The sequence below is a fragment of the Sinocyclocheilus rhinocerous genome, unplaced genomic scaffold (genome assembly GCF_001515625.1).
Source record: "Sinocyclocheilus rhinocerous isolate Xijiao unplaced genomic scaffold, SAMN03320098_v1.1 scaffold392, whole genome shotgun sequence".
Taxonomy (NCBI): Eukaryota; Metazoa; Chordata; class Actinopteri; order Cypriniformes; family Cyprinidae; genus Sinocyclocheilus; species Sinocyclocheilus rhinocerous.
The window spans coordinates 162,286-178,699 of NW_015638990.1; the positions used below are offsets into that span (position 1 = coordinate 162,286).

The following is a 16,414-nucleotide window of genomic DNA, read 5'->3' on the forward strand; positions in this document are numbered from 1 at the left end:
TGGTTATAAAAAACTGAAACAGAAGCGAAACAAGTAATAGGAAAGAGGAGAAATAAAAAGCGATACTTATCCTTTGCCGGTGTCCCTGCTCGGTGGAGTCGTACGGTAGAGTCGATGGTCTTTACACTCTTAGGTCTTCACAAGAGGAGGCCTTCACGCGACGGCTGCCGCGACTGCTGCCATGGTAAACTAAGCTTTTTATACCCTTCTAACAAAATACTACATTAATTCAGCTGGACACACTTTCCTTATTTTCTCCACAACAAATGGCCAAGCAAGCGCAGACACTGACAAGATACGTGATACAGAACGAGACCAAACGCAATATCAGCACGTCTCCACACAGTAAACAAAACAAGTTTATATAATTGTTTACATTGCTTAATATTGCTTAATATCTTAAAATATTTTAAGGAGAAATATTACATAATCATTCACTTCATATCATTCTTTATACATTTTTATAATTAAACATTTTTCTATTTTTTACATTTTTAATGCATTTTACATGTGTGTGTGTGTGTTAAATAGTTTACATGGCTGAATATCTATTTTTAAAGATAAATATTCCATATAATCATTCACTTCATATCATTCATTATCCATTTTTAGAATTATCCATTTTTCTATTTTTACATGTTTAATATAATACTCATTTAAAATATATATATATAGATAACAGATCATTTAAAATAAAAGTATATATATATATATATTCATATTTATATAATATTTGACTAAATATAATATAATATAATATAATATATTTGATTAAATATATTTTCTCAAATGAAAATATTCTATGTATTCTCACTTCATATCATTCATGATAAAAAAAATAATAAATCCATGTACAATAGTTAGAGAAAATGCAGTTTGAACTAGTTGTATTGTGTCAAGATGCAGGACAACCCATGTTTTTAGAGACCATCGCTGTGACATTCATATTGGCATGTGTAGCAACAGCAGTTCAAAACCAGTATCACCCAACTGCATCTTTCAAACGGGCGGATCGATGTCTCGCGTGCTCTTAGGCTGAACAAACAGAAGAGTTTAGTGGGGAGGGAAGCCATCAGGTCAGATCTGCACGGCGAATAATCTCTCCTCAGCCACACGCGAGAACAAAGCCTATCTGGGGCTCATCGCCACTGTGATGATATTTAAATGTAAAGCTGAGGAGATCTATTAAATTAGCCGTGGCTTCAGCCAGCAGCTCTCCAGACTGCCCCTGAGGTCACAGCGGTGTACTTTTGAGCTCTCGCCTCTGGTAATCGCTTCAAATCAAGCCTCTCTTAAGCACCACGGCCCACCTTAATTACACGTATGAGGTTGAGATTTCACACCTCTGGTAAAGAGAAGATAAAGTCAAATTGATAATAAACGCCTGAAAGATACAGTTTTGAATCAGCCGGGAGAGCTGCGGATCGCGGAGCTGGCTGCTGTCCTCCACGGCACTGACACAGGAGATATATATTCATATGATTCACTGTGTGTGTGTGTGTGTGTGTGTGTTTGAATATGTTTATGATGATGTTCAGAACTCAGTCACTCATCTTTAGTGCTGTAACTTTATTTTGACACAATGTCACATTCGCCTGATCCACTTCCAATATGAGTGTGCTTATTATAATTATCAGATTGTGCATTCATTGTACTCCTCATGAGTAATACGTGGTAATTATGAAAATGTGTTGTTAAGCTAAATCGAATAATTATTTTTACAGTTTCACACAAATGTAAAACAAGAACTTGTTTATTTCAATCTATCAGTCTTGCACAGAATTAACTTATGGCTCAAAATATTTAAGATTTTTGTTTTTTAGTGTTGCATAACTACGTTTGGGGTGGCACATCAGGATTTATGAATGCATATGTGTTGGTTTAGTAGAAATTTGTTTTATGACTGAGAGAATGATTATTGATAAACTGGTGGAAGAAATGAATAAGCAAAATAATAGTATGGGCTTTTATTGCAGCTTTATTTTTTAAAAACATTTATTTAATTGATGATTTGCTGATAATTAACTAGCAAATAGAGCACAGATTTAAATAAAGTAATAATGCATTTTGAACCTTATTTTGCAAGGACAAGATTAGATAAAAAAAAAGCTCATTAATGCAGCTAAAATATTTCTTTCAAAGTCTGGTGTCTATTTTTATGAACTTTACATGTATAAACTGACTTGGAAAAAATTAGTTGTATTTCATGTAGTTTAAAACATTGCTGACATTAGTAAACGTGGTCAAGTCCATCTTTCTAATTTCTAATATCACAATTGTTTATTTTATTTATGTATTTTAAATATCTCATACTAATTTACCCAACATTAATCATCCATCATCTCTCAGGCTGAAGTTTACAGATCCATTTAGTGTGCAACAGTGACATCTACCTTCAGAGATGAGAAACAGATGAGCTTAACGCAGGACAATAGAGAGAGCACACTTTTGATGCAGGTCATAGTGTGTGTGTGTGTGTGTGTGTGACGGAGAAAGAGAGAGATAGAGCAAGCGAGAAAGAATATGTTGGTAATTATAGCTATTTATGTTAAGAGAAAAGACCCTAGTCAGATGGCGAAGTGCATTCATTAACATTTACTTAGCGGTGAAGTCATTATCCTCTTTCCCACTAACAGAGAAGGGAAAAAAAAAGAAAAGAAATAGAAAAAATATTAATGTGCCGACACAATGACAAATACAAAATCCAGGACGCACTTAAATAGGATGTATGGTGAGTGTAAAAATGCAGTTTGACTGTTCGAGTGAGAAATAAATGTGTTTGGCACTGCGTTCATACGTGGAGTGACTAATTCTCATTGTCATAGTGGTAAACAAAGAAATGATGCAAGCAAGTCCAATTGTTTCAAAGATTATTTCTGTTGCAAAGCATTAGCTGATTGCGTTGTCTGAAATGATTATTTGAAAAGTATTAAACTTTATTTAAGAGCTTAGTTGCTATATTAGTTTTACTAATGCATTTAATTGTTACTTTCCATCCTAAAATATATTTAAAAAGCTATTTATTTATTTAAGATTTAAAATAGTGTTTTTGAAAATAGACTTCAATTGTATTGCATGAATTAAAAATAATATACAATACAAGCATAGTTTTTACTGGCACCTCAAATGCTGAGTAATTTACATATATTAGCATATAAAGTAATTGTCACAGATGCCAAGAAAACACTGGAAAACAGATTAATTGTCATCCACCAGCCACAGTGACATTGTTAAAAATGAGATGCTTTTAAGAAGCCAATTATCAGAGAGTTTCTAAAGTAACCCTTTTTCATCACTGGATATCAACTTAAAGCAAGCTTCATACAAAAATGCAATGATTCCATATCCAATCCCAAACGTCCCTTCATATGCATGCAAACAATCACACTAAGGTAACTTGTAGACCGCATACTGTATATATCTTGAAAGATGTCAAATATCATATTAAGCCATCTGTGCATCAACTTTTGTGCTTTAGAATAATTTTGGGATTTAAAAAAAAAGAAACCACAACATTTAAGGTAAACTAAAGATTATGCGTCATAATGATTTATTGCAATACATCATAAGCGAACATGTTGCCGTCAAGGTTGAAGAATATTCATGTGTTTAGGTCTCGGTGATGTGTCACCTGCCCTGTGTGGAGTAGTTTGTGAGGCATATGGGCACAGCCTTTCTCTTTCACACACACACCTTTCTCTTTCACACACACACACACACACACACACACACAAACACGCGCGCGCGCGCGCACACACACACACACACAAACTCTCGCTGGTAATAGATTCTGCTATGGTTTGCTGGAGCTCTAGTTTTATCCCCTGTAATAATTGGATAGTGCCTCCATTTATAAGGCTGTCCAAGGGAATGCAGAGTTAACAAATGAGCTAGTTTAGTTGCCAAGACCACTGCTTGGGGAGAAGGGCTTAAATGACTCCCATTTTCACAGCCATTGTGCAATGGCTACCTTAAATAATATTGAGATTACACGAGGGAAGAGAAGACATGCTGAGGATCTATTGTGCAGATAAAAGGAGAGAGGAAATTAAAAGATTTGAGGGGGAAAAAATAGAAATGAATGCTTGTTTGACCAGACAATGAAACAAAATGCAGTGTATGGACTGATATATACTAATCTATCAGATATGAAAGAAGAATTGCTACGATTGCTAGATAATTATTTTGTTTATATTTTGCTTTAATAGTATATAAGAATCTGACACATCCATAATAATTTTTTATTTGATTTTTTAAACCAATTTTCTCAAACAAATTTTACTCACTTTATATTTTTATTAGGTATTTTTTAATAGATACACAAAGTCATAAGTATAGATAGATAGATAGATAGATAGATAGATTAAACGTATGTTTATTACAACTTAAAAAAATATATAGAAATATTACATATAATATCTTAATTCATATGATTCATTATAAAAATTAGTACAAAAATTAGTGAAAATTATATGTAATTGCTAGATAATTTTTGTTTACACTTTTGCTTAAGTGTATACGGTAATCACATGTCCATGATATTTTATCATTTGATTTTATTTAAAAAAAATAATTTTAATCAATAAAAAAAAAAAACATATAAACCCACATTTTTATTTTTTAAGAGTTTTTAAAATTGCTATGTAAAGTTAGAAAATATAAACATTCCCTATAATCTCTCAATTCGTATGATTCATTATAAAAACATATGCATGTACAATAATTAGTGAAAATGCTGTTGTATCATGTCACACTGCAGGACAACCCATGTTTTTGGAGACTATCAAATAGCAGAAGAGGAAACCGGGGTTGTTTACACATTCAGAGATGTCCAACCTCGGACAGATTCCCCAAACCGCGTCCCTCCTCTCAGACTCAGCTGGTCTGAGAAAGCCTCCTCTCCTTGCCCCTTCATTCTCAGCCTATTTGGTATTCGTTAATGACTTTATAATTCCTGGCCAGCGGGAACCTGCTTTTAACTCTATTAGTTTAGTAGCCTGGCAAACAAAGGGAGTCTGGGGCTGGTGGCACCATGCCAGCAGGAGCCGCCACCATAAAGGCTCTTGTCCATCTGTGTCGCCTTCTAACACAGCTTCACTCCTCCTCTTTTTCGTTTCGTTCTCCCCGGTGCCGTTTCTACAGATACTTCTGCACCATCCCCGGCTGATATTCCTCTTACCGGCGCCCGTATTGATCTCTGCGATGGCCAATGAAGTGTGAAAGAGACTTCTGTTTTTCCAGCAATGATAAAATGTCAGCTCGCTCTGTCGACGTGTGAAAAAAAGCACTCGATCGCAAATATCCCGGAGTGACGTTTCAAAAAACGTACCTCGGAATGTGACCGAAATTCATTCGTATTGTCAGGCCGGGGTACGATATCTTTATTAGGGCTGAAATGAACCGAGTCGAGTGCGTTTACCTCCCATTTCGGATGTTTTTCATCTCTTTGAGGGTCATTTCATATGCTCGGAATATCATTTCGGCTCAAGCGGGCGTTAATTTGACATTTGTAATGCATGTACAATGTTTCATGAATGCATTCATAAGGCCTGAATATCTCAAACTTTTGTGAGGCCTCTTTATTTTGCTTTCCGTCTCTCTCTCTCCCTCTGTAACATGTCAGAAAGACTGCATCCTCCTCTCATCTGAGATGCTGGTCAGATCAGGGGGCCCTTCATTGTATATTTTACCTTGGAGTTGTTTTGATCTCGCTGAAGACAGGGAGCAGCTTTTTTTCCCCATTTCCCTTTCTCTCCCTCTCTTTTTTTTTATTCCTTCGGCAGCCCGTGTGTCTTTTGCATGCATTGTCTTTGAACAATGCTCTGTTTGAACAGTGCGCTCGCAACTCTGGATACAGGCACGCTCGACGGATCGACTTTAGACGGCCCGCCCGGTAGGGAGGGTGGGCAGCCTGCACGGTACACCGCAGCACTACGCTCTGCTGGGGTCGGAAAGGTTGGCACCGCAAGACGGCACCGCTTCCAGGCAGGACCCATCCTTGCCGCCGTTAGGAATCACACCGGCGAAGCCCGATCATCCCGGTGATAATTTATCAAGAGGAAAGGTGCGGTCACATTAGCGAAATTTTGTGTACAAAAAAGCTCCACTGTCAGTAGAGTAGAGATGTGTGAAGCACTGCTCACACAGAAGCCCTTTTCAAACGAAGTAGCTTTCTGTTGGTCAGTGTGAAGAATTTTCATGACCAACGTCAAAATCTGCGTTTTGAAAACTTTTCGCCCTCACAAGAAACTCCCAACTTCAAGGTCTTTTTTTTTTAGCCCTCACGTGAAAATCCAGATTGCGCAAATTCCTATTGTATTGATGGGATTTCGTCAATCAATGATTCGCATGATCAACATGAACACGAGCGAAATCTGCATGGTGAACTTTTTCACCGTCAAATGAAACTCCCAACTCTTCAAGGTCCTATATTGAAAATGTTAATGGAAATTCAAATCGCATGAAATTTGCGTAGCGTAGCATAACTTTTCTGTCCTTGTGCAAAAATCCAGATTGCGCAAATTCCTATTGGATTGATGGAATTTCGTCAAGCAACGAGACAAGTGACCAACTTGAACATGAGAGGAATCTGCACGCCAAATTTTTTCGTTCTCACACGAAACTCTCGATTGCACAAATTCCTATAGAAAATGTTCACAGAAATTCGTGAACATAAGCAAAATCGATGTGGCAAACTTTTTCGACCTCACGCAAAACTCCTGATCTTGTGAATTCCTATTGGAATGACTTTTGCCGAGCAACAATTCGTGACAAAACTTTTTTGTCCTCATTTGAAACTCCGGATTCGAATTCCTATTGATTTGACTGGATTTTAAAGCAAAAATTTCACTGAGCAGTGGTAAAGTTGACTGCAACTGAAGCCGTATCTCACAAAACAACCGTGATGCTTTCCATTTTTTTTGTAACTCATCGCTACCAAATTGAACATGCCAAGCAGAGTAACGATTGTTTTTCTACCCTCACTCATCGCATGTCAATTCCGTACAAGCTAATGCCAAAGTCATGTTAGATGGAGCACTGATGAAGAAACAGGGCTGTATCACATTAAATATGAATAAGCTACAACTCTATCACTCTCTGTTCATAGGAGGACTTCCTGGTCGAAACGCAGAAGACGCTGCTGAGCAGGATCTCCGATCTGTGCGCGGCGAACGCGACGGCTGCCAAGGGGATGGCTCTGCGGCCTGCTTCTCCAGACCTGGCTGACTGCGCCGAGACCACCTATCCGCTCCCCACCCAAACAGCTGACTAGAAGACATATAAGCATAATAATTCTATGGCAAATAACGATAACCATAAAACTCCAAATCCTGGTAATAAAGCCGAAGCCTCTCTCCCTAATGAAACAGTGGCCCTCCTGCTGTTTCCTGCCTAATGTTCCCGCCGAGGCTTCCTCCACTTTCCATAAAGTAATTTTGCAAGCCCACTCCCAACGTGAATCATCTCGAAACGAAGAGAAGCCTCTCCCTCCATCTCTCCTTGTGTCCCCGGAGGGTGACGCTGGCTAAATCTGTGTTGATACAGAGGTGTGCTCTAAATCCTGTTTGCTCGGGTTCCATCTCCCCTAATATTCACACTCGTGTATGAGGCCCCTTCCCTGCCTGCGTCTGCTAATGTAGCGTATCGTCGCCTGGATGACAAGACGACATCGGCGAGCGCCTCAAACTCCCTCACATGTATCATTTACTGCTGGTGCAGAGAATCAAAATGTGTGGGAAGGAGAACATATGTTAAATTTAAGAAGCTGGGATTTACCTCTGTGCGGGTCTTAGTTTACATGCGCTACTCAACGCTAGCCAATAACAAAGGACAAATCACTTTTTCTTTCGGTTTACGTTGCGGATGCACATGAAAAGGTGTTATATCTGAAAATATAGGCATCTTTTGTGGAACGCGCACTAAATACCATCTGCCGTGCGTCTTTAAATTCAAGGTAATTAAGAATATGTTTGGTAAATGAAAAACAACCTTTCTGAAATGCAATAAATGAGAGTTTGAACGGCGAGATTGAGTTTGTAAATTTGATTTGAATTTTCCGTTAACATTTTCACAGACTGTATGCAATTATAGTCTCTAAAAATAGGCGTGTGTATTTTTTAATCAATTAGATTTAATTTCTTCAACACATGCCATTAATTTATTACCAATTAATGGTAATACCATTATTTTTTACCTATAAATTGTAAAAAAAAAAAACTTTTAAAAAAGAAAATGCATCTAAGCTGAAAATACTTTATTTAAAAATGAATAAGTAAAGGCCTTTCCAAAATAAGAAACGTCAGAAAGATGAATTGTTCCACACACATTGCATATCAAAAACTACAGTATTCGCACTCAGAGATTTGAATGCTTTTCTTGGCAAATCCCAAATTACTCAAAGATTTCTTGATTGACAGATGAGGGGGGATAACTGTATTTAGCCAGGGACCATCTTTCCTCGTCTGGCGTGATTTGGGTCTCATGGAGGATTGGCCCCCCTGGTGTCTGCCCCCCTCCTCCTCTCGGCACGGGGCAGGGGCAGATTGACAGAACAGCATGGGGGCAAGCGCCGCTGTGCCAACAGCCCCCCCACGCTCTACCTGATGTTTTTAACAAAGGCTTCCATCTCACCAACTCCGCTGCCGAACATCGCCCAGCCAGCTTCAACCCACCCCGGCTCTGGAACAAATAGACTTTGAAACCTGATCGTAAGGGTGTTGGGAACAGATGCACAGACGCTGGGAATGATGCGGCGTGTACGGCTGTACTCAAAGATAAAATGTCAAACATTTTTCAGTCGGAGCCCAAGAAATTGGACAGTTGTTAGTAAGCACCTGCTTGTAATTGACAGGAGGCTATTGGGGGCTTGTTTTCTATTATATATAAATAGAGTTTTATTTAGAGGGAAACTGGGGCTAGTTGTAACTTTTAGTTGTTTTTTTTTTTTTCAAAAGTTAATTTCTGTGGAGACACAACCACTAAAATATTCACTAAAATACAAGCAAAAAATCAAATAAAATATTAAATAAAATAAAATGCCGCCACTGTCATGGCCTAAAGAAAAAAAGTTAATTTAACCAAAAGTATGGAATGTTGTCATACTGTGTGACGTAAATTGTCACAATCGAGGCTAAGTAAATACATATGACAAATTCAATAATAAATATATTATAAAATATATTATAGCTTTATGAAATACAAAACAAGTCATAAGGCAAACACGTGAAAAGTAAAAAAAAAATAAAAAAATACAATCGAACCTAAATAAATCATTTTAATGAATAAATATAAAATATATTTTAGCTGTATGAAAAACCAATTCATAAAAAGGCAAACATGTGAAAAGTAAAAAAATAACCTAAATAAATACATTATGATATTAATATATATATATATATATATATTAGCTTTATGAAACACAAACCAATTCATAAAAAGGCAAAAATGTGAAAGGTAAAAAAACAAAAATGTTTACATTTTATATTTCAATGTATTTTATATTTTAATGTTTACATGTTATATTTCAATATTATACATACACACACACACACACACACACACACACACACTCACTTAAAGGTAATAAGTACCCTCTGATAACACAATCAGAAGCTGAAAATACTTGTTCAAATGTGTAAATTTATAATTTTCATATTTTGACTTCAAGCTCAGCAATTATAGAGGACGGTCCACTCTATTACTAATGCACATTGTTCTTACGTGACCCCCTTAATCATCATCGATCATTGAAAAATTTCACTGACTTTCCAAAGGGACGATGCGAGAGGAGCACACACCGTCTGACGTACATTTCTTGGAGGTGTTCCCCCATTTTGATGAATTTCTGGCCTAGGCACCCAGCATCCCTGCTGTATGTGTGGCTGCATCTCCTCCTTCCTCCTGTCAACATGATCCTGCGCACAATCAGTCGCAGGGTGCAGACTTGCCGGGTACCTTTCCGCTCCTCGCCACGTCCTCTGGCCTCACCCGCTCCGTCTGTTTTATCCGTGAGCAACAGAACATGTACAATTACATCTCACGACTTCTAAATGATCTTTAATTCTTTTCACTGCTATATTGTTGCAGGAGTAAATGTATCAATCTCGCTTTCTTTCACTCTTTCAGTCGGTGAGAGTTAGTTAAAGTAGTAAAAAAAAATACTTTGTTGACTTGCCAGGCTTTTTATGAGCAAAAACAAGGTATATTGAACAAAACAACCACATGCATTTTACTTTTGCTTATGTTCTCGTAGTTTGTCAACATGAAAAGACCTTTCATTGTAGACATCTAGAATATTATGTTGATACAAAGTTAGTTACAATCCCAGATTCTGCCCTGTAATCAATAAAAATACATTTTCAGGCCCTGCAAGTGAGTGCAGCCAATGATAAATATTGGCAGACAAGAAAAATGTGTCATTTTTGTCGATTGAAGGGAACATAATGATATTCACAAGGAGACCCCCACTGCGACACAGACACAACTGTTCCTAAGCAACAAAACACTTTCCCCCCTCCAAATGCAGACAGGCTTTTGGATTGACTGTTTTACAGCCAGAGATACTCAGGTCTCTATAATGTAGTGACATAAGTGAATACAACTGTACAGACTTCTGTACTTACATTTGACACATTTAGCTCCTGATACTAATAATAGGTATGCTTTATTGAGCTAAAGGTGAAAATATAGTTGAAAACATAAATACGAAAAAATAAATTATGTGTGTGTGTGTGTGTGCGCGCATAGGTAAATGCATTGTTCTATTTGATTTGCATTGTATTTATTCCTTGTAGCATTGCCATATAATTATCATTAAAAGTAATTAAAGACTGAAATAAACAAAATCTCTCAAAAACAGAACTTATACTTGATGCTGAATTTATTTGTTTTTTAATTATATCAATAGGCATGCTTTATTGATGCAAAAGGTGCAAATATAGTTCAATGCAGTGGGGAAAAAAAGTTCTTACTGATATTTATAAAAGTTTGCAGTAGTAGTATAATCTCAGGCCTAACTGTTTAACATACATAAATGTTTCCACAGTGACAGTATGTGGTCAAATGGGATGTTTCAATCTTGGTGGGAAATCGAAAGGAAAAGAAATATGTTGTATTGCATGGGTAGGAGTGCCATCTAGTGGTACATACCTATATAGTAACCTGCTAAAGTCTTGAAAGAAAGAATTGTAGCTTACCAAAAGTTTGTTTAGTGAGATTTTTGAAATTATTTTAATTAATAAAATAGTACTTTTATTCTTAACAATTAATACTTTTGGCAGGGATACTTTTAGCAAGGATGCATTAAATTAATCAAAAGTGACTTTTGTTACAAAAAAAAAATAAATCAAATAAATGCCGTTCTTTTAATTTTTCTGTCAAAATATCTTGACCCTGAACTTATATAACAGTATATATTAAAGTATATATTTTTATTGATTTTTAAGTAGACATTTTAGGTAACTAAGTCAATGTACAATAAAATATTCTTCTAAAAATACAAATAAAACAAAATAAACATTTTGGCTTTAAAACATGCCCTAAAAAATATCTTATGTTATATACAGCATATATACATATGATTTCTTTCCTAATGCAATATTTTCAATACATTTAAAAGTCAGAGAAGCTTGTTAAATTATCATATCTCCGATCACTGATGTTTGCCTATTTGAGTATCTGAATTTCAGATTGACACTCTTAGAGACCCAAAGGGCTGATATTTTAAAAAGTTTGTTCTGCATCAAAAGTGCTGATAAACAGATTCATAAACAGTTTCCACTCGGGGCCCATCCATATTACAGACAGCCAATATTTCTGCCTAACCTCAAGCACCTGTGCTTTGTCATACACAATCTCGTCCTTAGCAGCTGTACATCTATTATGGTTGCACTTGACTTGTAAATTCCAACCCGGTTTATTGTTTATTGCCACCTTCTGCTGCCGTTTACCCTATGATTCCTCATGTCTTTGAGTTCTGTTATTGCCTGCTGTAAACTGGACTCTTGCACACTTTGTGGCCCTGCATTGTATCAGTTTTAGTTAGTATAATATTCTTCTATTTGAGAACAGAGAAACTGGCACTAAGGACTTTGTTAATGTATTATCATATTAAAAGGTGAACTGAAGGAGCTACAGCACTTCCTAAAGTGCAGAATTTGTTTATTTTACTAATGAAATTAATTATGTGCTAGCTAAAAGGGTCTGTTAATTATCTGCCATTTGTAACATTTATCCTTTGAAAGCAGAGGACAAAAATGAGACTAATCATGACATGATGGACATACTTTCCACAAATGAACTTCCAATTAACAGCTTCATTCTATCAACCTTTTAATGTTTTTTTTTTTTTTTGCATTTTAAATCCATGGATAGATAAACACAGTGAAAGAAATTTGTTTTCTATTTGATTTGCATCATTACACGCAGCATTACAGTATAATTATTATTCATAATCACAGACTGTATTAAAGATTTAGATTTTAAATGAACATTAAGACTGAAATAAACCTCTCGAGGACAAAAAGTTATACTTGCTGCTGAAACCCCAGGGCAAATAATGTCCATGTTTTATTACCCTTCAGGATTATTTTTGAGAAGGTACTCAGCCTGAAAGATACAAAGAGTGACAATTTGACAATTCTTCCAGAAAAACAAATGAATCTAATAAGTATTATTAAAATGACCAACCTACCAGGAAGTCTATGGGGTCGTCAGGACGCATTCTACAGCATTCGATGAGCCCTTGGGTGAGAGTGGGCATCACATCCTTCATCAGATAGTTCCTTAAAAGTTCTGACTGAGATTCCAACAGGTCATGTTCTTGTCTCCTCACCTCCTCAAGTTGCTGATTCTTAAATCACACAAACACACACTAACATCTCATAGACAAGAAGAGATTAGCATCTTTTTATATATTTATAAAGTTTATAACAATGCAATGAATCCACTGTAGTTATCAGAGGACGGAATGCGGGTGCTTACCCATTCCCCCCAGCGTTGATCTCTCTGTTGGGCCTCTTCTTCCTCCCGCCGCTCTGCCTCGGCTCTTTGTGCTGCCCTTTCCTTTAGCTGCTGTTCTGCTTGCCGCCGCTCTTCTTCCTCCACCTCTTCTAATATTATCCCATAGTTCTTCGGTTTGCCCACCTTTTTGCAAACCTTCTCTATGACCAGCAGGTATTCACTCTCATCGTTGGTTGTAATCTCTGAAATAAAAGGGAAATAAGGAAAATAGATATACAGGTATTTGGACACTTAGGCCACACTTGTGAATGGGTGCCGTCAGAATGAGAGTCCAAACAGCTGATAAAAACATCACAATAATCCACAAGTAATCCACATGACTTCAGTCCATCAATTAACGTCTTGTGAAGTGAAAAGCTGCATGTTTGTAAGAAACAAATCCCTCATTAAAGCATTTTAACAGTCACTTCTAATCTATAATAATGCTTACTCCAGTCAAAAAGTCCATCTCCTTTCATTCTCTCACATCAAAACCCACCAACATATTTGTCGAGTTTGGACTGGTTTTGCTTGTAAATGTGGATTCCTAGTGAAATGTCTGGATTTTGTCCAGGAAAATTTGTAAATGTGACCGTACCTTAATGCTTAGCCAGTATTTGTTAGATCAACAGATGTAGTATTACTGCACTTCATTAAAATATGATTTGGTTCACTCCTTTAACGTTACCTAAATGCTCAGGATGAATCTCCAGATCCTCAAAGTAATTCAGCAACGTCTCATCCTCTACGTTTCTTTCTCTGAAATTGGCTAAGCGGTGAAGGAACTGTTCAGGAGTGTAGGAAGTTCCTTCTGCAACAGTCTCGGGTAGATTCAGAACGCGGGTTTTCAGGAAAGCATCAGTGGCGTCGACAAAGAACACAAACTCTGAAGAAGAGACAGATGACTGTTTCACTAGTGTCATAGCAATGTTTAAAGCCACCTGTTAAAGTATATCTTTTAACTGAGTTGTGGGTGTCATATTCTCAGTTAATCTGTCTACAAATATAACATCTCACTGAAAATGTTCACATTATGTAAAACTCAGCTGAACAAGACTGCACAGCTCTCTCATGCAAAAATTACATTTTTTTCTTGAAAGAGCTTATTATTTTTATTTATGCATTAAATTAACCAAATGGCATTATAAATTGTAATAATATTTCTGTTTTGCTGTATTTTTGATCAAATAAATTAAACTTTTGGTGAGTAATATGAGAGATTCCTTTTACAACTATTAAACTTTTGAACACTTTGTCTAGCTAAATGAATTTTATAAGATTCAAATCAGTCATGCAAGACTCAAATCTTAAGGCTAATAATTATGATGGAGAAAAAAGGCATTTCTAATACTTTACATTAATTAATTACAGACCTGGAATGATCTTTTTCTCATGTTTAGATCGCAAGTCCTCAGGCTCTTCATCACCTGTTGAATATTTAAATAATCATGCAGCAAATTAAAACTCATGTATTATTAATCAGAATAATGATTTAATTGGTTAATATATCACCTAAAAAGGGGCATATTTCTCACCAGTAAATAAATCCTTCGCCTGCTCGTATGTCTTTGGAAAACCGTCCAAAACAAAGCCCTGGTTCATACAGGGTTTAGTCCTGAGTTTGTCCCTCATTATACGAATCACATATTGGTCATCTATCCGTCCTAAACAACAACAACAACAAAAATCTTAATATGTATTGTTTCAATATATATCACATAAAAAATTACAAATATACAACCTCCATTCTGATTCATGTTTTCCTTCAGAGTGTCCAGAAACTCCTGAGCTTCACTCTGATCGTTTTCCTCATCCTCCATACCAACACACGACTCCTGATTGATTCAATTAATCATCAGTATAAACAATTTAAAGATATTTTTTCAATGCATAAAAACAGAAAGGATGTCACTACAGGGATATATTTACTTACAGGGATATATATTAAAGGGATAGTTCACCCGAAAATGAACATTTGGTAATCATTTATCCCACCCTCATGGTGTTCCACCTGTATGAATTTCACAAAAGAAGATATCTTGAAGAATGTTGGTAACCGTTGATGGTAGCCAATGGTTCCATGTTATTTTGTCCCTACTGGAAGTCAAGTTTGGTTCCTAACATTTGTCAAAATATCTTCATCAGATATATTCAACAGAAGTAAGAAACTCATACAGGTTTGGAACAACTTGAGGGTGAGTAAATTATGACAGTTTTCATTTTTGGGTGAACTATCTTTTTAAATAATATCTGAATTATATGAACATGCATTGATGGTTGTGAATAAATTCTGGGTGTTGTACAACACTGACCAGGTTTTCTAATGTTTCAGTGATTGTCTCCTTAAGCTTAACATGGTGAAGTTTGTAATGCTTGCATATCCTCTCCGCTATAGTGCTCTTCCCAACAGCAGGTGGTCCCAGGATGCAGATACGAAGGGGCTGGGACACATATAAACAGGTGTTTATACTGTAAAACTTTTGATGAAGTCAAAGATCCCAAACTCTGATCTTCAACATAGAAGAAGTATCAAAAACGCTAGAGTATTTCAGCGTACCAACAATCCCCTAGTCTGCTTGTATTCTTCAGTAATCTGCTCAATGTTTTCAACCATGCCAGTTTCTGACACCCACTGAATGTTAAAATTCTCTTTCAGATATGTTGCTTCAATACGAAGGTTGACAAGCAAAGAATCAATATCTGTTTGCTGAAGAAAGTGGAAGAGAAAAAACTGTCAATACAAAACCAAAACTGTACAATATTGATAATCTTCACTGTAGTATGTCAGAACAACTGGCATTGATTCTTACCGTCAGATCCCGTGTGAGATAAATCTCCTCTTTTGTAACATTCTGAGTTTTTCCTGGTCCAAGTACGAGTGTTACTGCCTTGAGGAAGAAGATTTCTTTGAATGAGAACCATTAATATATATGTGACCCTGGACCACAAAACCAGTCTTAAGTCGCTGGGGTATATTTGTAGCAATAGCCAAAAATACAGTGTATGGGTCAAAATTATCGATTTTTCTTTTATGCCAAAAATCATTAGGATATTAAGTAAAGATCATGCTCCATGAAGATATTTTGCAAATTTCCTACCGTAAATATATAAAAACTTAATTTTTATTAGTAATAACATGCATTGCTAAGGAGTTAATTCGGACAATTTTATAGGCGATTTTCTCAATATTTAGATTTTTTTGCACCCTCAGATTCCATATTTTCAAATAGTTGCATCTCGGCCAAATATTGTCCTATCCTAATACACCACATACATCAATGGAAAGCGCATTTATTCAGCTTTCAGATGATGTATAAATCTCAATTTCGAAAAATTTACCCTTATGACTGGTTTTGTGGTCCAGGGTCTCTCACACACACACACACACACACACACACACACATATATACACACA

The 16,414-nt window shown here is 36.3% G+C and overlaps 2 protein-coding genes across 2 annotated transcripts in view; one reads left to right on the forward strand and one right to left on the reverse strand.

The window, feature by feature from the left end:
* The window catches only part of LOC107750870 (protein phosphatase 1 regulatory subunit 37-like), a 37,428-nt gene extending 30,155 nt beyond the window's left edge, over positions 1 to 7,273 (forward strand). Inside the window, exon 7 of the mRNA XM_016566436.1 lies at positions 7,109 to 7,273. Coding sequence (XP_016421922.1) covers positions 7,109 to 7,273 — 165 coding nt within the window. The remainder of the gene's footprint in view (positions 1 to 7,108) is intronic.
* Positions 7,274 to 12,531: 5,258 nt separating this feature from the next.
* LOC107750871 (adenylate kinase 7-like) overlaps positions 12,532 to 16,414 on the reverse strand; it is a 5,590-nt gene continuing 1,707 nt past the window's right edge. Inside the window, exons 9-18 of the mRNA XM_016566437.1 lie at positions 15,810 to 15,887; positions 15,557 to 15,706; positions 15,312 to 15,440; positions 14,741 to 14,834; positions 14,535 to 14,663; positions 14,373 to 14,426; positions 13,688 to 13,885; positions 12,982 to 13,202; positions 12,692 to 12,850; positions 12,532 to 12,606 (exon numbers count right to left, since the gene is read on the reverse strand). Of these exons, the coding sequence (XP_016421923.1) occupies positions 12,571 to 12,606; positions 12,692 to 12,850; positions 12,982 to 13,202; positions 13,688 to 13,885; positions 14,373 to 14,426; positions 14,535 to 14,663; positions 14,741 to 14,834; positions 15,312 to 15,440; positions 15,557 to 15,706; positions 15,810 to 15,887 (1,248 nt within the window). The 3' untranslated portion in view covers positions 12,532 to 12,570. The remainder of the gene's footprint in view (positions 12,607 to 12,691; positions 12,851 to 12,981; positions 13,203 to 13,687; positions 13,886 to 14,372; positions 14,427 to 14,534; positions 14,664 to 14,740; positions 14,835 to 15,311; positions 15,441 to 15,556; positions 15,707 to 15,809; positions 15,888 to 16,414) is intronic.